The 20,759-nt window shown below is 30.3% G+C and overlaps 6 protein-coding genes across 6 annotated transcripts; 3 read left to right on the top strand and 3 right to left on the bottom strand.

Annotated features, from left to right (window-relative positions):
• Positions 1 to 513: 513 nt before the first annotated feature.
• Positions 514 to 1,844, bottom strand: MKS88_001445 (EF-hand calcium-binding domain-containing protein; the record flags this gene model as incomplete). The annotated part of the gene is made up of 3 exons (XM_067214369.1): positions 514 to 552; positions 769 to 932; positions 1,280 to 1,844. 3 exons carry the CDS (start codon positions 1,842 to 1,844, stop codon positions 514 to 516), a joined length of 768 nt encoding a protein of 255 aa, XP_067074811.1.
• Positions 1,845 to 4,151: 2,307 nt separating this feature from the next.
• On the top strand, positions 4,152 to 9,062 carry MKS88_001444 (HAP2-GCS1 domain-containing protein; the record flags this gene model as incomplete). The annotated part of the gene is made up of 10 exons (XM_067214368.1): positions 4,152 to 4,184; positions 4,772 to 4,988; positions 5,262 to 5,384; positions 5,544 to 5,575; positions 5,767 to 5,830; positions 5,937 to 5,983; positions 6,131 to 6,187; positions 6,351 to 6,375; positions 6,577 to 8,670; positions 8,773 to 9,062. 10 exons carry the CDS (start codon positions 4,152 to 4,154, stop codon positions 9,060 to 9,062), a joined length of 2,982 nt encoding a protein of 993 aa, XP_067074810.1.
• Positions 9,063 to 11,698: 2,636 nt separating this feature from the next.
• Positions 11,699 to 12,328, top strand: MKS88_001443 (vacuolar protein sorting-associated protein 2; the record flags this gene model as incomplete). The annotated part of the gene is made up of 1 exon (XM_067214367.1): positions 11,699 to 12,328. One exon carries the CDS (start codon positions 11,699 to 11,701, stop codon positions 12,326 to 12,328), a length of 630 nt encoding a protein of 209 aa, XP_067074809.1.
• An 814-nt stretch (positions 12,329 to 13,142) lies between these two features.
• Positions 13,143 to 14,428, bottom strand: MKS88_001442 (phosphopantothenoylcysteine decarboxylase; the record flags this gene model as incomplete). The annotated part of the gene is made up of 4 exons (XM_067214366.1): positions 13,143 to 13,243; positions 13,463 to 13,505; positions 13,817 to 13,942; positions 14,111 to 14,428. The coding sequence occupies 4 exons, from the start codon at positions 14,426 to 14,428 to the stop codon at positions 13,143 to 13,145; spliced, it is 588 nt and encodes a 195-aa protein (XP_067074808.1).
• A 1,082-nt stretch (positions 14,429 to 15,510) lies between these two features.
• MKS88_001441 (ribosome assembly protein RRB1) lies at positions 15,511 to 16,983 on the top strand (the record flags this gene model as incomplete). The annotated part of the gene is made up of 1 exon (XM_067214365.1): positions 15,511 to 16,983. One exon carries the CDS (start codon positions 15,511 to 15,513, stop codon positions 16,981 to 16,983), a length of 1,473 nt encoding a protein of 490 aa, XP_067074807.1.
• Positions 16,984 to 17,933: 950 nt separating this feature from the next.
• Positions 17,934 to 19,724, bottom strand: MKS88_001440 (dihydrolipoyl dehydrogenase; the record flags this gene model as incomplete). Its single annotated transcript, XM_067214364.1, has 1 exon — positions 17,934 to 19,724. One exon carries the CDS (start codon positions 19,722 to 19,724, stop codon positions 17,934 to 17,936), a length of 1,791 nt encoding a protein of 596 aa, XP_067074806.1.
• Positions 19,725 to 20,759: the final 1,035 nt, after the last annotated feature.

Here is a 20,759-nt window from a genome sequence, read left to right as displayed (position 1 = left end):
TCCACAATGGGAACATCCATAATGTGAACACATATTTGCTTATGGAGATAAAAAAAACTAAATTGGGATAAAAGCGAGTAACATGCTTATATAGACTAAAAAATATATATATATATATTTAAATATATGTATACATATATGTACGCCGTGTTTTGTTTCTTCCCGTACTTTATTTTTATTGTCACCCAAATGGAAAATTGTGCTAACAACTTTAAACATGCTTTTCTAAATAGTGCATCCATACGTAGAAATGGATGGATATATACTTTTTGTATATCCTTTCTTCTTCTGTTCTGCCTTATTTTATTTTGTGAACGTAAACCACTGTGTTACTTTTTACCTAACCACTGAAGAAAAAAAAAATATAAAAATAGTAAGTAAAACGTGTAAATAAACAAACTAATGTATATATATATATATATATATATATATATATATATACGTGGTCAAATTGGTATAAACGCTTATATATCTCTTTTGCACGAATGTCAAACAAAAAATGAATAGCCTTATTTATGAATTATCATGGACATTAAATAAAATGTCTTTTCCCTTAATATGCAATATGAAGATGAGGGGGCAGTAAGGAAAAAAAAAAAAAAAAAAAAATGTATACTACGCTTTTGCATCATATTTTTGTGTAACAACATTTTCTGCAATTATGTTCTTTTTTTTTTTTTCGCATAATTTTATATTATGTTAATTTGAATTATAATTATAATTTCGTATATGTATATGCATTCGTATTTGCATTTGCATTGTGCATACCCCAAGAAAGTCCTCAAAATCTATGGAGCCGTCGTTGTTCAGGTCCATTGCATTAAACAACTTCAGTGAATCTGTTTCAGTTACGCATGTAAATTCCTTATCCTTTAGCATCTGCATTAGTTTTGTTAGGGGTATTACCTTTTTGTTATTTTCCTTTTCAGTAACTAGGTGCAAAAATGAGAAAAAAGAAAAAACAATTTAAGATGTATACGTAAGCGTGTGTATATTACGTATATATGTATGCACGTATGTACATATGTACGTATGTGCATTATGCGCATGCACACATAGTATTTCCACGAGTAGTACTATATTTTCACATGAATAGCTAGTTTTATCCCATTTTGCTTATTTTTTCCTTATTTTTCTCATTTTTTTCATTTTTGCCATTTTTTTCATTTTTGCCATTTTTCTCATTTTTGCCATTTTTCTCATTTTTCTTGATTTTTTTTTTTTTTTTTTTTTTGTGTGTGAGTGCTTTAGGATACACCACACTGCTGCTGTGTCTTACTGGCATACTTTTGAAACTCCAACTCAATATCAATTTTGCTAAAACCTTGAAAAAAATTTTTAAAATATTGTGTATCTATGTCAATAACTGCCTGTATGTATTCACCAAAATCGATGAGATTATTTTTGTCCATGTCATAATTTTGAAAGAGTGTATATTTTTCTAAACTCCAATCACTCTTTTGTAAGTCTGCATGTGATATAAAATTATCCTTATCCTTGTCCATCTTATTAAATGAATCCCTCCATATCATTAAATCCTTGTCATTATATTCATCTAATATGGCAAATTGTTCCCTCCATTCATTTATCTTGGAATCATGAATTTTCTTTTTAGTGTATTCTGCCCAATATCTAGTTATGTATCTCTTGCTTTCACAAAAAATTGCACCATTCAGCGAGCCACCATACTTACTACTACCACTACTTCTACAGCTGCTACTACTTGAGCTTAATAACATACGGTTACTCAAGATGTTGCCATTCCAAAGATTGTTTCGTACACTACTGATTGATCCTTTCCCCCTTAAAGACTGTAAACAAACTTGATGTATACCTCTTTGCATACTTTTACATAGATAATGTTAAAAATGATAATAACATACAAAAAAAAAAAAAGAAGATGATGAAGAGGATGAAGATAACAAAGAATGGCTAAAAGGAATAAAATGACCAAAAAGAATACAAAACAAAAAAAAAAAAAAAATAAATAAATAAAACAAAATAAAAACCCCTCCAAAAAAAAAATAATAAAAAAAAAACAAAACACAAAAACTATATATGTAAATTTCAGAAAAAAAAGAAATTTGTTTATATTTTTTAAAGTAAAATGAGAGAAAGAAATTTTACATATTTTTGCAGCCTCTTAATTTGTTTATTTAATACGCATGATTGTTCTACTTGGACTTTATTCCTCCTTTTAATTAAAATTTTCCCTTTAACCTTCTATTATTCGTTTATCCTTGTGTCGTTATTATATTTCGTTTCGTTTCTTTGCTTTTTTTTTTTTTTTTTTGTTTATCTGATTTTACATTGCTTTATTTTGCTTTCATTTATTTTGTCTGTTTTTTTTTTTTTTATTATTATTATTTTTTTTTTTGTTTTTCCTCACTAAGGTGTACAAAATGCAGGAACGCTTTAGTTATACCGAAATACACTTTTTATGTAAAGGTTTGAAAATGGGGAGTAAAAATAAACAGTACAATAGAAAAGAAAAAACCAAAAAAATAAATTAAACAAAAAAATAAAATAAACAAAAAAATAAAATAAACAAAAAAATAAAATAAACAAAAAATAGAAAATAAACAAAAAAAAAATTATTTCATTCAGAATATTTATTATATCCTCTCAAAATAATTTTTTTTTTTTTTTTTTTTTACTCCTTTAGAATAATGGAAAATGTGAAATTAAAGAAAGAGAAAGCAAGTGTTATCTGATGCTTGATTCAGCTAATGGTAATAGAAGAAAATAAAATTTAGAGCAAGTATAACATCTCTATTGCTTTTTTTTTTTTTTTTTTTTTAAATGGTTCAAGCTTTAAGGCTTTTAACTAATTGTTGAGGCACCCTTAAGAACAAGCTAGAAAAATAGGGAAAGCAAAAGGGCAAGTAGAAAACCAAACGTGAGTATATGTATGCGTATATGTGTATACATTATGACCCATTACATGCAAGTGATTCTTCCCTGAGGCTTCGGATCAAACTTCATCAATTATCCGATAGTACTAAGAAATACACAATGAAAGAATTTGGGTTTACTGCCTTTTCGTATACGTTGGCCCGATTAAAGACAAAAAAGTGTGCATATATATACGTGTACATGTGTACATATACACATATATAAATATATTAATACAAATATATATATAAAGTTTTAAAGTCATGTGTTGTTAACATACCATCCCTTCAAGGAATTTTACGAAAGCATATTTTCTCTTTAGTATGTGCTTCCATTCATCATTCCACATATCAGACAGTATATCCTAATATCATACCCGTGGTGTTCATATTATTGCATTATGTAAAAGCTGTTTTAAAAACGTTAAATTATTTAATGTTTGTTTTTATTAAAGTGCAAGAAAAAAAGGAAGAGGAAGTTTTTTTTTTTTTTTTTTTTTTTTTTTCTCTATATTTATCTACTTTTTTGCACACATCTTTTGCAAATGTTCAGGAGAAAAATACGCAAAAAAAAATTTCCCCCTTTTTTTTTTTTTTTTTTTACCTGAACATATGATATTTTGATAGAAAGTAAATTATATTGAAATATGAATAAATTTGAGTCCTTTTTTTTTTGTTTGTTTTATTAACACCCATATGTATATATCTTTATCTACACAAGCCCCTATGTAAGGCTTTCCATTTTATAATTGATTCCAACCCCAGCGGTATAAAGCGAATGGCAAAAATGCAGCAAAAAGGAGTGGAAAATAATAGCGCGAGCACATGATCAAGTGAACAAATTATCATATTAACACATGAACATATGAACATATGAACATACGAATATATGAACATACGAACAAATGAACATGCGAACTAGCCAAAATACTAAAACAACCTAAGAAGAGAACAAAAATTATGTACTGTTCATAATTTTTGCATATTTGCATATTTTTTTTTTTTTTTTTTTTTTAACATTCAAAAAGGTGTATAAGGCTTAAAAAAAAAAAAAAAAAAAGCATTGTACCACAAAAATTATAGTAGAAAAAAAAAAAAAAGATACACATACATGGGTTGGTTGAGCATGTGTATCGTTGCGCTTTTTTTGTTTCTACAACTAAATATTTCTCGAACAGTTGAAAATTCCAAGCCAACTAACAAAGATAATACGTACACTTTATATTTTAAGAATGTCTCTAAAAGATAAAAACGAAAATGAATAGAAAAAAGCACACGCAACGCGAACGTGTCATTATAGAGCATATACATATAAGCCCATATATATATATATATATATATATATATAATATATATATATATATATATATATATATATATATATATATATATATATATAATATGTATGTATGTATGTATGTATGTATAATAGGTAACACAGTGCATTAAAACATTTCACTATTTTATGTATTTCTCCTTTTAAACATGACAGAAACAGAGATATGTAGTTCGTAGACCTGAGGGCTCTCCATTTAGAAATTTTCTCTTATATGTTGAAGAAATATACAGATCTACTGTCATATACCCCATTAAATATGTTTATGTTAATAATGAATATTTTTAAAAAAATGTGTTTTTCACTCCACGCAGAGTTGCACCTACCGTGATATGTACATGTGTACATGCATACATACGTATATACATACATACATGCGTACATACATGCGTACATATATTCGTACATATATATGTATAAGCGCACATGCCAGTGCCCATGCACACACGCACACGCATACACGTATGCATGTCTTACTAGCTTAACACGAGAGACGATAAACAATTCTTCAGAGTTTTACAAATTTTTTCCCTCATTAAAGGATGTGCCTTTGAAACATTTCGAGAAATTAATATCATTTAAAAAAAGTGAAATAAAGAATAAAAGTTTAAAAGAATTTTGCCAAGAGAAAAAACAATTACACGAAAATGAGGACGATCATCGAACGTGTTACTGTTGTTATTGCAGTCAATATCCTACATTCCCTTTATATTCTCATTTAAAATACAAAAGAGCGAAATTCCTTTACGACAAAAAAGGTATACACGCAAAATTTTTGCTTTAAGTGCATTTATGTTTTAAGTGTTTAAATTTTTATTTTACTTACGGGGTTTTATTCATAGCTCATCCGTATTATAGCAGTTAAAATTGTTATTTCGTTTTGTTTGTTCTGTCTTGTTCTGTTACGTTTGTTTTGTCTTATTCTGTTACGTTTGTTTTGTCTTATTCTGTTACGTTTGTTTTGTCTTATTCTGTTATGTTTATTTTTTTTCTTTTTCCTTTATCCCTTCTCCTTTTGTCTTTTTTAATAGACCAAGAAAAGGGCATCCTCTTGACACTGTCCTGCTTGAAAAAAAAAGAAAAAATATATCATGAGTTTTACATTCAGCAGAATTCAAGCTTTTTTATGTTAAATGTTACCTTGCAGCAGTTCGGTATAGTTTGTCTTCTTTGCAACACTGCAGAGGATACCTATTATTAGTTATATTGTTCTATCGCCTATACCTTTTTTAGCCTCACTTTTATTTTATCTTTTTTTATTTTTTTTATTTATTTTTTTTTTTTTTCCCCCTCCCCCTCCTTTTTTCCCTCAGATTTTAATGATGAACTCTTTATAAATATGAACGTAAAAACAGCCGAAAGAAAAATAAGCGAAAAATGGACGAAAAAAAAAAAGAAAAAAAAAGAAAAGTAATAAATTAATAAAAGTGAAAAATGAAAGCATACTTTATTTAAAAAGTTTTTTTCTTTTCTTTTCTTTTTTTTTTTTTTTCTCCTCTTCTCCTTTTGCTCTTTCCCTGCGTATCCTTCATAAAGGACAAATCGGCGCTAGAGAGAAAGACGTACCTCTTAGACCCCTCGAATTATGAAATAGATGATGGTATGATATGATAAAAAAAATAAAATAAAAAAATAAAAAAAGAAGACTGATAGACAAATTTTCTGGAAAAACATTTCGTTAACACATAACATTATTTTCTTTTTAGAAATATTTAATGTAAAAATAAAGTTTCATGCTGAAAAGACTTACAAAGTAAATAAGCTGCATTTGAAAGATGTGCGTCAATGAGAAAATTAGAAAGGCATAATTAGTAGTGTTGAGAGGCTACAAGTACCGTTGCTGTTAAGCCATAAGTATAGTGCAGTCTGATATAATACATCATGCACTTCTCCACATTAGGGCGATTCCATTGAAGGGAATTATCTTTTTATAGATGCAGACATATTTAAAGAAAGAGTAATACATAAAAATAATTTTTCAATAAATGCACTGAAAAATTATCATGTCGCACTAGTGTTTCACTTACAACATCCATATATTTGCCTTATTGTCATATTAACATATATACATATTTATATATATACATACATACCTATGTCTGTGTGCATCCTCACTTCAGATAATGTTGAAGGAATCCTTTACAGGTGTTAATTCATTAGCTTTTCTAAAAAATTTGCACACCCTTTTTCAAACACACGTGCCAAGATTGTGCAACTGCCTTTTTATCATTATTTCCGTGCGTGCTTTTGCTTCGTGTTTTGCTCCGTTCATTGCTTCGATCTTTGCTTTTGTCTTTCTAATATATCGCTTCACATGCTTTCTTTTCCTGCCTGTACCAACTTGAGATGGTAACATTTTGAAGGGTTCTCTGGTTGTTCATCCTGACTACGTTAATGAAAAAGGAGGGGAGTGCAATACATTAACTTCTTACCCAAGTGTCTGGAATAAGCAAAAAGGACTTTGTTCACATGAAAGAAATTACTGTTTTAAGAAACAACTGGACCATTTTGTCAACTTAGAAAAACAGCTGGATCATAAGAAATTATTACTTTATAATTATTCCTTTTTTATGATAAAGAAGTCCCATTTGAGCAGTTATAAAGACGCACATAACGTGTACACAGATCTGTTTGCAGCTGGTCTAGAGGCCGAAGGGCCAAATGAGAGCAGAAAAGAAGGGAAGATGGAAGATGGTATCAGTGAAGATGCAGGCGTACATGTAGACGCAGATGTAGGCGCAGATGTAGATGCAGATGTAGGCGCAGATGTAGACGCAGATGTAGGCGCAGATGTAGACGCAGATGTAGACGAAGATGTAGATGCAGATGTAGGCGCAGATGTAGACGCAGATGTAGATGCAGATGTAGACGCGGACTTAGATGGCCAGCTTAGAGGAGAGGAATCCCCATTAAATGGTGGGAAAAACATCATGGAGCACGTAGAAAACAACTACTATGTCGTTTTAGAAAAAAAAGAGCATAACTTCATCGAAATAATATCTGACAATAATGAAGAGTTAAATATATATTATGATGAACAAAAAAAAGGTGAGTCCGTATCATTCGTGCACAGTTTAAGTAACTGTTATGATTTTAATAATGAATTATACAAACACTGTACTATATATATAAGCATATGGAATGAAGAGAACGTAGACAAAGAATTAAATATTTCCATAAACTGTAATAAGAGAATTGTTCATGATATGTCTACTTTAAGAAGAAAAATGTTTTTGTGCAAAACGTGTGAATCCACGATAACGATAAAATTTGAACCCATTGTTGACCTTCTCGTGACACCTTGTAGTGTTGTAATTACGCGGGAGGTAAAGAAGCGGGAAGGGGAAGAAGCAGAAGGAGAAGCAAAGAATTGGGAAGAGAAAGATACAGAGGTTTTAGGGGTACAGGAACAAACCCAAGCGCAGGTGAGGGAGAAAAAAAGAGGATACATACGTGAAAAGATAAGCTACAAAGGAGCACAACAGGGCAAACATGACAAGCAGGATGCGCATGGAAAACACAATCCACACGACTCGCACGAGGGGTACAGTGAAGAGCATTTTCTTTTCAGTGTAGTGGAAGAGACGGTGGAAGAAGGGGCAAGCACAAATGTTATCTTCAACATGGTCCTAACCTATAACGTTCCCGAAAATGTTCTTGAAAACCACATAAAACAACTGTATCTCCTGGATGATGTAGAGGACAACCTGTACATATATAGAAGGAAGATATTCTCCTATATAACAAGAGCGGAAAATATTATAAAAATGATTTTATTTGTTTTTGTTGTGTTGGCTTTTTTTATATTTGTTATTCCTAGTATGCCTATATGTAGGAACGTTATAATAAAGATGAGTTTATTTCACAAATTGAAGACTACTAGAATGTTAATTATGTGGAAACTTGAGGATATGTATAGAGTTATGATACGAATACCTGGTAAGTTCATCAAAATTTTTAAAAAAATAATACGCAAGGTGAAGAAGGTAATCACTTATATAGTTTTAACTTTTCGAAAAGACCAACAGCTTATCGATCAGACATACAGAGAAAAGCAAGAAAGAAAAAGAAAAAATGACGAAAAAAAAAAAATTAAGCAAATGAAATATGAAAAAAGGAAAAAGGAAAAAGAGGACATAAGAAAAAGAAGGTACAAACGATTATTAGAAAACGAGGAAATTTTTAAAAAAGAGATGGCCAAAGAGGACAGAAAAAACAGAAGAAAGAAAAGGCACCAAGAGAGGGGGAAAACACATACACATAGGAAGCTAACAGAGAAGCATATATCAAAAAAGAGGGAGAAAGATGAGTTAATGAGGAAAAATCTGTCAGTAAATTTTGATGACAGCTACTCCGATTTAGAAAAGAACCGTAGTTCATCCGCGCAAAACTCGTCAACACAATATGTGCAGAACAAAAAAAAAAAAAAAAAAGTAAGAGGTATATAAATGAGCATAATGCACACAAGGAAGTAATATTAATAAAAAATGAAAAAAAAAAAAAAAAAAAAAAAACAATACAACATATATAGCAGCACAAAAGGAAAAGAAAATATTAACGTAAATAGTAAAGTACATAGCAACGTATATAGTAACGTACATAGTAATGTAAAACAAGAGTTTAGCACTTCATCATATAATAGTGATCAGTCATACAGAAGGGAAAAATATCGCCATTCTTACGAGAGTGAACACTCTGATCAACTTAAAAAAATAAAAAATAAAATTCAAAAAAAGAGAAGTCTTTCATTCGGGGAAGATAAATACCATAATAAGATTTCAACTCCTACAAGCGATAACAACAATTTTCATTATAAAAAGAGCAAACATTAAGATGATACATGGTTGTAGCGAAGAAGGTGCTGTGATGAGTGGTGTGTATGTGTGCATCTGCCTCCAGAGGGAAAACACTCCAAGTAGAGCAGCTTCTAACGGAACAGCATCATATATCATCCCCTGAACGGGTCAGGCAGAAATGCAGGCAAAGGGTTTCACTGATATGTGGGGAACTTTACCAGAGGTGCAAACATACCCACAAGCGCGCAATATATACATATACTTATACACGCAATATACACATATACGTATGCACGAAATACATACGTGTATACGTTACATATGTAAATATATATCCATACATACATCTATACGTGTGCCCACTCCCGAGTTTTACCTTAGCCTTTTCATTATTATTCGTAATTCCCCTTACAAGAACAAAAAATGGGGGAGGAAAAAAAAAAAGTAAAACATATAAAGTAACACAGATATGTGCAAAGTGATACAATACAATGCAATATAATACAAATAAACCATGTGATACTTCCTACAATTTAAAAGTGTCTCTTCTTACATTTTTTTTTTTTTTTTTTTCGAGCTATTTTAAAACTAAGCGCATTCTAACCCAGATCTTGTATTAAAAAATTAAAAAAAAAAAAAATTAAATTAACTTTTAATGTATACTATTATATGTACGTACATACATATACAAGCGCACACGCCCATGCATATACACACACACACACACACACACATACTTATGTTCTTTTCCGCATCCCCCCATTAGCACTTACTTAACATGATCTTGTCCTTTGGGGTGATCTTTGGCCATTTGGCCAAAGCGGGGGGAAATAACCCCTCTCCTCCATATTCCACAGAACGAAAAATGAAGCAAAAAACTAAATTACAAATTTGAAGAATGAGGAGGAGGTTAAAAAGCGATGTAATGATACTTCAAATTTTTAAGAAGTTAAAATAAAAAAAAAAGCATTAACTCCACTTAAATAAGAAGGAAAATATTAATCTTCAAATTTTAACTGCTCAACAGTTGAACAGTTTGCATGATTACTTTAGCCACTTGTGACATAGGGCAGTCAAGGGGAAAAAACAGAACAAAAAAAAAAAAAAAAAAAAATTTAACAAAAAATAAAATTTAACAAAAAATAAAATATAACAAAAAATAAAATATAACAAAAAATAAAATTTAACAAAAAATAAAATATAACAAAAAATAAAATAAAATAATAAAATAAAACTGTGCAAAATATAATAAAATAAAATAGCCTCCGCGAGCAAACTTCTCAACCCTCGTAGTTTGCCCTGTGGTCAAAGGAACCTTGTCACCTTTTAATAGCAATAATACTGTGCAAATTTTTTTTTTTTTTAAATAAAAAGTGTAAGGGAATACTAATGTCGGCGTATTTGCACCATTGTGCGTAAAAATCATATCTTAAATTTCAGCTTTTAAATCTGTTGTGTGGCTGTACTTGTCTTAATTTTTTTTTTTTTTTTTTTTCTTTTCCCACTGTGATTTTAACAAGTAGGCATCCATTGAGAATAATAAAGGCATTGTGGCGCCTTCATTTTATTTTCCCTTCTTTTTTTTTTTCTTCTTTTTTTTTTTCTTTTCTTTTTTCTTCTTTTCTTTTTTCTTTTCTTTTTTCTTCTTTTCTTTTTTCTTTTCTTTTTTCTTCTTTTCTTTTTTCTTATATTTTTTCTTCTTTTCTTTTTTCTTATATTTTTTCTTTTCTTTTCTTTTCTTCTTTTCTTTTAATATCTGTTCGTTTCTTTTCCCTTTTTGTTTTGTTTTTCATCCTTTTTAACGCAGCAGCTCCTTGGAACGAAAAGGCAACACAAAGCTAACTGAGGACTAAGTGCTCACAGGCAAATCGATGAAAGCAAGGGAAGACGACAATTAGCAAAAAAACGATATGAAGAAAACATGAACATAAAACAAAAGTAAAACAAAGAGACACATAAAGAGATTAGCTTATTAAAACGTAAAGAGATTAGCTTATTAAAACGTAAAGAGATTAGCTTATTAAAACGTTAAGATATTTGCTCGTTAAAACGTTAAGATATTTGCTCGTTAAAACGTTAAGGTATTAGCTTATTAAAACGTAAAGAGATTAGCTTATTAAAACGTTAAGATATTTGCTCGTTAAAACGTTAAGATATTTGCTCGTTAAAACGTTAAGGTATTAGCTTATTAAAACGTAAAGAGATTAGCTTATTAAAACGTTAAGATATTTGCTCGTTAAAACGTTAAGATATTTGCTTATTAACATAGTGACGCACAAGCAAAGTGAGGTGGAATGAACAGGAGGGTTCAAAATAAAAGAAAAAAAAAAAAAAAAAAAAAAGAAACAAACAAAGGAAGGAAGGAAGGAAATACGGGCGAAAGGACGAAATACATTTGTGGAATTAAAACAACTACCCGTTTATGCAAACATATGCATAATGCAAATATATGAACAACACAGACGTCCATAGGATAAGTGTGTACGTATAACACGCAGGGGTGTATGACAAACAAACATTGAAGGTTGATTGAACAAGACCTAACATTCTAGTGATCCCGCTTAGAACACACTCAAGGCATATATATGTGCATGTATACATAGTAATTACGTACACATATACATACCTTACACACCTACATCCTTACATATACATGGTAATCAGTTGCACACATGGGTGGGTACTTTTCTAAAAACCTGGAGGAGTGTTTGAGGGAGGAGAAGAGAAACTTAAATAGGTCCATAAGGGAATTAGAGAGGGAAATATTTAAACTAGAAAATGAAAAAAAGCAAATTGAAAAAAATATAAAAATATATGCAAAAAAAAATAATTTAACTTTTGTACGTAGCCTAGCAAAAGATTTTGTAAAAGTAAAACAAACGATCACAAAATATAATAAAATTAAATCACATTTATTTTCTATGAAAATAAAATTGCAGAGTGTGAAATCTTCTGAACAGTTAAGTAAAAGTTTAAATGATATTAACAAAATAATTAAACGTGTTAATAATTATCTAGACCTAAATAATATTAATAAATCAATATATACTTTTCAGAAACAAAATAATGAAGCGTCTTTAAAAGAAGATATGCTAGATGATCTATTTGATACTATGAATTACGATATAGATATGGCTGAGGAAGAAGATGAAATAGTAGCTAAGGTTTTAGAGGGGTTAGGTATACAAATGAACACAAAATTGGACCAAATACCATCTGTTATTGAAATACACAATGAGAAAGCAGACGATGTGGACATTACAAATCTTGAGGAACGAATAAACAATTTGAAGAAGACATAACTTGTAGAGCACCTCAGTTGAAGGGAAAAAATGAAGAAAAATGGAAAATAAAAAATAGAATATAAAAAATAGAATATAAAAAATAGAATATAAAAAATGGAAAATAAAAAATAGAATATAAAAAATGGAAAATAAAAAATAGAATATAAAAAATAGAATATAAAAAATAGAATATAAAAAATGGAAAATAAAAAATAGAATATAAAAAATGGAAAATAAAAAATAGAATATAAAAAATAGAATATAAAAAATAGAATATAAAAAATGGAAAATAAAAAATAGAATATAAAAAATGGAAAATAAAAAATAGAATATAAAAAATAGAATATAAAAAATAGAATATAAAAAATGGAATATAAAAAATAGAATATAGAAAATAAAAAATAAAACAGTGTCACATGTTTGGATAATTTCACAAAAAACATTCTTCCTATCAAATTATTACATATACAAGCAAAATAAATTCAAAATTAAAATTTTAAAGCATTTTGTTGCATACCTGTTTGACCTTGCAAATTCTTTCCTTCCCTTTTGAATATGCGTTATTCCCTGCAATGAGTAGTTTCTCCCATCCCCTGATCCTCCACGCGAAGCGATGCCTCCAACAAACCGCCCCTAGCACATACACATGCGTAATACGCGCACACACATACACATACATATATATATATATATATATATACATGTATATACGACCGTTTGTGCATGTCCATTGGACTACTTTTTATATTTAAAAAAAAAAAAAAAAAAAAAAGCACTTCTGTTTATGCTAAAATGTAACTTCGACTCTTTAAAAAACTGAGTTTAACTTTTCTCATACACAATGGTGATGAGTATCTTTTACATTCTCGTAAATTCGTAAATGCTTCACAATTTCGCTAGTTACATCCTCTACGTTTGGGAGTGCTCCCATGCCTTCAAAAAAAAAAAAAAAAAAAAAAAAAGAACAAACAGTGGACAAAAAAGGAACAAAACATTAATGTTCATATGTTTTATTATCCCCTTCAACTCAGCTAAAATGCCTCGCATATTTCAAAAAAATTGAAAAGAGCTGATCATAAAATTGTATGCAGCAAGGAATAGTTTGATGTGGGGCGTTAACCACAACTTGACTCGAATGAGGGCAACTCTTACCATATTCCCCACATGCAAGGACTTTTTCTATCGGGTCGACTACCTTAAAATTGGAAAAAGAAATGAAGCAAAATTAAAACATAGATTGATAATGATTTTGCTCATACGTAATGAAAAGGATTAAGCCCCTTTATGGCAGTGATATTTTCCCGTCCCCTTTTGCCGTTCCGTATTGTTCTTTTTTTTTGTTCTTATTTGTTCTTTTTTGTTCTTATTTGTTCTTATTTGTTCTTTTTTGTTCTTAATTGTTGTTAATTGTTGTTAATTGTTGTTAATTGTTCTTATTTGTTCTTATTTGTTCTTAATTGTTCTTATTTGTTCTTATTTTTTTTTGTGTCCTTTGGGGGCTCTTACTTTTATTCCCCACGAAGAAATTACACTGATCTGCTTCTTCGTTATGGGATGACTATACATGAACGTGTTCATACAAGGGAAAACCAGGCAGGTTTTCTCGAAGTCCCAACATCGACAGATGCACGTCTTAGAAGAGGAAAAAGTATAGCAAAAGTATGCTGGAAAAATGCGTATTTTTTGATCTATTTTACATTAATTTTGCGATAATTCTTAATTTTTTTTTTCTCTCATTTTTTTCTAATATTTCGCAAATATTGCGCGTATTTTCCGTAAATTTTTCTTATTTTTTCTAACTAGAAGGTTGGGACAAGCTCCGTTGGAAATGTAAGCCAAGGTGTTTGCATCCAATGGACAAATAACAAAAACATCTGCCCATTTTCTCAATTCGATATGTAAAATTTCATCTCCTCTTTCATTCCATATCCATTCATCTTCATCTAAAAGTATTTTCTCTTTAAAATTTTTCAAAAATTTATCAAAAGCAATACGTGTTGCTACGTACTTTATCTCAATAGGTATGTTCATCAATTCACATTTCTCTTTAAGCTTTTCAACTATTTCGTTAATCTTGATAGCAGCAATACTGCCGCTGATACCGAACAGCAGTTTCATGATTTGTGCAGATAAAAAGGTAAAAAGTCAGAGAAACAAGGATCATAAAAGGTATGCCTATAATACGTGTATTCGTTCTTGTATCTATATTATATACGTACATATATATGTACATATATATGTACATATATATATACACCCATACAATATGCGGGACGCGATATAATCAACTTTACGTTCAACCTGAATTTCTTCTTTTATTCATTATTCCCTCACTTTATGCTAAAGGAAAAGAACTCCGAGTTCTCTGCCCATGCGAATTGCATTCATAAAACGAATGCAATGCAACTGGGTAACGCACTGGGAGAAAGAGAAAAATAAAATAAAAAAATAAATAAATAAATAAATAAAAATAAATAAATAAAAAAAAATAAGGAAAAAAAAAAAAAAGAAAAATAATAACAAATACATAAATTAAAATAACAAAATAAAGTAACAAAATAAAGTAACAAAATAAAGTAACAAAAAAAAGAAAAAAAGGAGAAAAAAAGGAGAGAAAAAAAAAAAAAATTTCAGCTTTAGCTTCAACTTCAGCTTATGTATTAATTCACTTTCAAGTAATTTAGCTATGTCCGTTTTCATTTTTCCAGAAGGGGCTAATTTTTTCTCGTTCCACAAAGCATATGCTCTTGTTAGTTTTATCATTTTCATTCTTCTGTTTATTTGCTGTATATACCGATTAAATGGTTTATAGATCTTCCCATGCAGTCGTGAATGGTGCTCCTTTGATTTTATTTTTTTCCCATTTTTATTTTTCTTTTTATTAAGCTTAGGGACATATAAATGTAGATGAAACGTACATGTACGTGTACATGTTATTTATAAGCCTAATAAATGCAATTACGTTTCGGGATATAGTTTATTGACAAATGCATAACGGAAGGTAAGGCATACTCCCCACTCCGTTCGAGCATATATGCATATATATATATATATATATATATATACATACAATTTTGTATACTTATATATGTATGTATATGCACGCGCTTGTATCATCTTTGCACAAATATATGCGTGAGTAGGAGATCCCCAATTTCACTAGCCTACTTGTATTCTTCCCCGTTATTTGAAATTAAAGAATGGCAGAAGAAATTGAAGCAGATGAGAGTGCATATGATATGCTGTTCAGTCCTGTAACACCGTGGCCTTGTTTATCGTTCGATTTTATTTTAGATAATTTTTCATATAATAATATTTCGTCTGATAAGTTAAAGAATGAATATGATCAAATTAAAAATGGGGAAATAACTATCCAGGATTTAAAATACCCTATAGATATTTGTTGTGTTGCTGGGACACAAACATCCAAAGGGCAGATAAACAGTATATATTTAATTAAATGGTCCAACTTGAATAAGTTGAGTAGTAGTCAAACGGATGAGGGGGAAGACTCGAGTGGCAGTGGGAACAACGAAGTAGATGGTCATGTGGATGGAAGAGTGGAGGATCATGTGCATGACTGTAAGGATGGGAAAAAGAAGAAGCTAAACAAACTAAAGAACCATAGTGAGGAAGGTAAGAAAGAAAAAGGAAAAAAAGGAAAGGATACAAAAAGCTCAGTGATATGCAAATCTATAAAACACGAATACGGTTGTATAAACAGAATAAAAGTAAGTAAAAAAATAAATTCCTTAGTAGCAGCATGGTGTGAAGATAGTAATGTATATATATATGAGATATCAGATGAAATGAAAAATTTAAATGATCGTCCATATAATGAGGAAATAGAAAAAGGTCCATTACATATATTTGAAAAACATACTAATGAGGGGTTTAGTTTAGATTGGAATCCGATCCATGCAGCTAAGTTACTTACAGGTGATAACGACGGAAATCTGTATCTATGGAAACCGGACAATCTGGACAGGTGGACATACGACCATCTGATTTTGGCAAACGAAGCTGGATATGATAGAGTCATAAGTAGCAGCATGAGTACCTGTATGAGCAGCGGAATGAATAGTGGTAACAATTTTGTTAAGGGGGGACAAAGCATCGAGGACGTGCAGTGGAGCAAGAGGGGGAGTGGGCTTGGTAACGTTTTTTCGATGTGCTCTACTGACAAAAGCATTAGAATTTTAGATGTACGGAATTTAAATAGTGTGAGTAAGAACAGTAAATATACTAATAATATACATATTGAAAATGCACATGCAAGTGATGTTAATGTGTTGTGTTGGAATGAAAATTTTGAATATCTATTAGCATCAGGAGGAGATGATAACGTAGTTAAAATATGGGATATAAGAAACTTTAAAAACTCAGTAGCTGAATTAATATATCATAAAAAACCCATTTCATCTATTTCTTGGCATTATAAAGATACATATGTATTATTAGCATCAAGTTTAGACAATTCTATTACAATATGGGATTTATCAGTTGAGTCAGAAACATTAGATCACTCTCTTTCTCTTTATCCTGACCAATTATTATTTGAACATCTAAATCAAAATTTCATTACAGATGCAAAATTCCATCCGCTCCATCCAGGGGTGGTTGTCTCGACCTCAAACGACAACTTCAATATCTTTAAAACATGTAACGTTTAGGAAGTCAAAATATGTCCATTATAATGTAGTGGGGAAACGTGCAAAAAGCATGCACAAATAGGCAATGTGGGTAATATGGGAAATATATGCCGTATGTGCGCTACGTTCAGTATATGAATGATGAACAAACATAATTATGTGTTTATCCGCTTATTTAGCGAAACACTTTTTTTTTTTTTTTTCTTTCATGTTAATTTGTTACTCGACCACAATCTGTTGTGGCTCCATTTAGGTGATACCCCCTTACAATGTGCTTTCAAATTTTAAGGAGATTCAATTTTTGCCTAAACGCGTTCATTTTATTTCACCCTCCCCCAAGAGCGCCCCAAAGTCGGCGCCTTCAGTTTGGGTGTACACACGAGCATATGTAAATATACACATAGGAGCATATGTAAATATACACATAGGAGCATATGTAAATATACACATATACATTTGTCCTCATGTGTACATGATTGTATTTGTACTGGTGCCTCCGTTAGGAATTAATTGAAGTGGAAAGAAGGACAATGTGCTTGTACCCCCCAATTATTGACTCAACTTTTGTAGGGAGCGAAATAATGCAGTGAGCACTCACTAGACTTAATTCTTAATGTGTACTTAGTATTATGTTTAAGTCAAAATATTGTTTATGGTATGTATGGGTATATGGGCACGTGTAAGGGGGTGTTATGTACAGCATATACGACACACAATAAAAATGTTTACTCAAATTCGAAGGAAAGACAAAAAAAAAAGCACCTGCACCAAGGGGAGGAGATGTTTCAATATTGACTAGGTTACATTTGAAGAAGACATATGTGGGAATAGTCAGTATGGTTGAAAAATAAAAAAAAAAAAAAGAAAAGAAAAAAGCGTGAGTTGGATAACTCAGAAGTGGATGCAGAACTGCACAAAGAAGACAATCAGACCAGAAACCTAGTTAGGAGAAAAAAAGTGAAACAACCCTTTTAATGTGTCCTAATTTTGGAAATCGCTTTAAATGTTGTATCCAGTATTTCACTAACAGTAGGATGAGAATGGACCATATAAGCTAGATCGTGGGCTGTTAATCCTAAATTAATTGCTAAGACTGCTTCATGTACTAGTATAGAAGCATAGTTACCAACTATAAACATCCCTAATACCTCCTTTGTATCCTTTTTATATACTATTTTAACCATTCCATTTGTATTATCAGTAATATTGTACTGACCTTTATTATATGCATTGTTTTTGTCCTGACCATGCAAGGTAATATTATTTTCACACAATATTTTTGAATTAGATTTGTAATAAGAAATTGCTGTACCTACATTATCTGCATACATTTTGTTTGCTTCCTTTTCATTTAAACCAATAAAAGATAGTTCAGGATTAGTATAACATACAGAAGGAATGTTTTTATATAGTATTGGTTTATTAATATTGTTTTTTGCTGACTCTTTTAATATATTTTTTTCTTTCATTTCAATAAGATCTATTACTTTTAATGCTTGATAAGAAGCTGTGTGTGCCAACATTTGTTTTCCATTAGCATCACCTATGCAAAATACATTGTCGTATATTTCGTCATTCTTTTTTTTTACTCTTAAATAGTCATCTACTAATATATAACCCCTGTTATTTATTTGTGTTTCTATGTTTTCTAATCCTAAATTTTGCGTATTGGGTTTTCGTCCAGTAGCTACTAAGCAGCTGTCCACGTGTAATTCCTTAATCTGTGAAGGGATAGAAGTACCGCTACTGTCACTGCTACTGCTACTGCTGCTGCTACTACCACCGGTTAACCCCCTCTCTACATATCCAACAATTACGGGCTTGTTATTTTTAGATGCTTTTACATATTTGATTTCACTATTTAGATAGTAATTTACGGGCTTGTTTTGTAAAAACACTTTTTCGAAATAGTTCGCTACATCACTATCAATCATGGGAAGTAACTCAGGAGAATATTCAAAAAATGTAATTTCGGATCCTAGTGCTGTGTATATATCTGAGAACTCTAATCCAATTATTCCCATCCCAATTATACTCATATAACTTCTTAATCCTTCTAATTTTACTGCTTGATCACTAGTAAATACACTTTTTTCATCTACTTCTACATTCTCTGGAATATTTGGAGTTGATCCAGTTGCCAATATTATGTTTTTTACCTTGTATGTATTTCCACTTTTTTTACCTTTTATAGTATTTTTATCAATTATATAACCATGTTCATAAATTACCTGAACATGTTCCGAATTTTTACTGAATTTCGATTTTTGCAGTCCATGCGTAATTCCTCCCCTTAGCTTACTGATAACGCTATCTGTGTATTCTTTTAACTTTTCCACGTCCATTTCGACGCTGTCGGCTACCATCTGGTTGCTGCGCATTTTGTCATGTTCACTAAGGCTGCTAAGGCTGCTAAGACTGCTACGTATACTACGACTGCTACTGCTGTTATCATCACTTCCGTCTTTTCTGTGCGCTTCGTTCAAAAATAAATTGCTGTAAATTCCATAGTTATACATTTTGGCCATATTTTTCAATTCTCTATATTTATTTGTCGCATACAGTAACGACTTGCTGGGTATACACCCAACGTTGACGCATGTTCCTCCAATAGAATTTTCCTCTCCTACAAAAATTAAAACTTTAAAATTTCTTTCCATTGCATTTATGGCCGCAGCATGTCCTCCAACTCCACAACCCAGTATTGCTATATCATACTCTTTTTCGTCTATAGCCATATTATTTTGTAATTTCAAGTGCATCGAGAATTTCGTGTTAAAAATATTATACGACGACAAGCCATATTTTTTTTTTTTTATTTTTAAAAGAACATAACTTATATTTTTTTAAAAAAATAAAAAAATTATTTTTATCTTTATTTAATAATAGTATATTATTATGTTTTATATTACCATGAATCGAACAGATACTTGTTCTACCTTTTTTTAATGGTATAATGGCATTATAGAAAATTTCATTTTTCACTGCTTCATTGTGTGTATGCAGAAAAAGATATATCATCCACATTAGTGATATTGCATTGATCCTAAGTAATTCTTTAATCCTTTCTGTTATAAGCATTTGGTAACGTTTTGTATATATGTGTATTTGTCCACTTTATTGACTTGTTGAATTTAACTCAGTTGTATATTTTTTTTTTTTTTTTATCTCCTTTACGTTGTCATGCAATCAGGAGGGGAAAGCAAGTTGTTGCGTTTGTTCAGAAGTCAGTTTTTTTAATTGCCTGAACATGCAGGTATTTACAAGTGTATATATATATATGTATATATATATATGTATATATATATATGTATATATATATGTATATGTATATATGTGTAGTGGGGAATGGGAATGACAAACGGGCGTAAAAGCGTCGACATGTGAAAACAGGCAAGTTTGAGAATAAGGAAACAACGATATAGCAAAATCGGGAAGTAACAAAATGAAGACGAATTTGTTTACGAGTTATTACGTGTTACGTTTTATACCTCCGTTTGTACTACTTAATGTTACTAATATATATATATATATATATTTATATTTTTTTTTTTTTTTTTTTTTTTTTTTTAAAATTGCACATTGCATGAAATATATCAGTCCCAAAATTGTCCGAATGAACATGAAACAAAACCGTAAAATAATGAGCCAGTCGTTGTTCTTAATAAAACATTTTGAAAAATAAAGCAAATAAAACTATAAAAAATAAAATTATAATAAAAATTAGCAAAAAAAAATTAGCAGATTAAAATTAGCAGATTAAAATTTGCAGATTAAAATTAGCGAATAAAAATATA

The sequence above is a fragment of the Plasmodium brasilianum genome, chromosome 5, assembly GCF_023973825.1.
Source record: "Plasmodium brasilianum strain Bolivian I chromosome 5, whole genome shotgun sequence".
NCBI lineage: Eukaryota > Apicomplexa > Aconoidasida > Haemosporida > Plasmodiidae > Plasmodium > Plasmodium brasilianum.
Note: the sequence above shows the minus strand (reverse complement) of the source record. Positions and strands in the feature narration are given on the sequence as shown.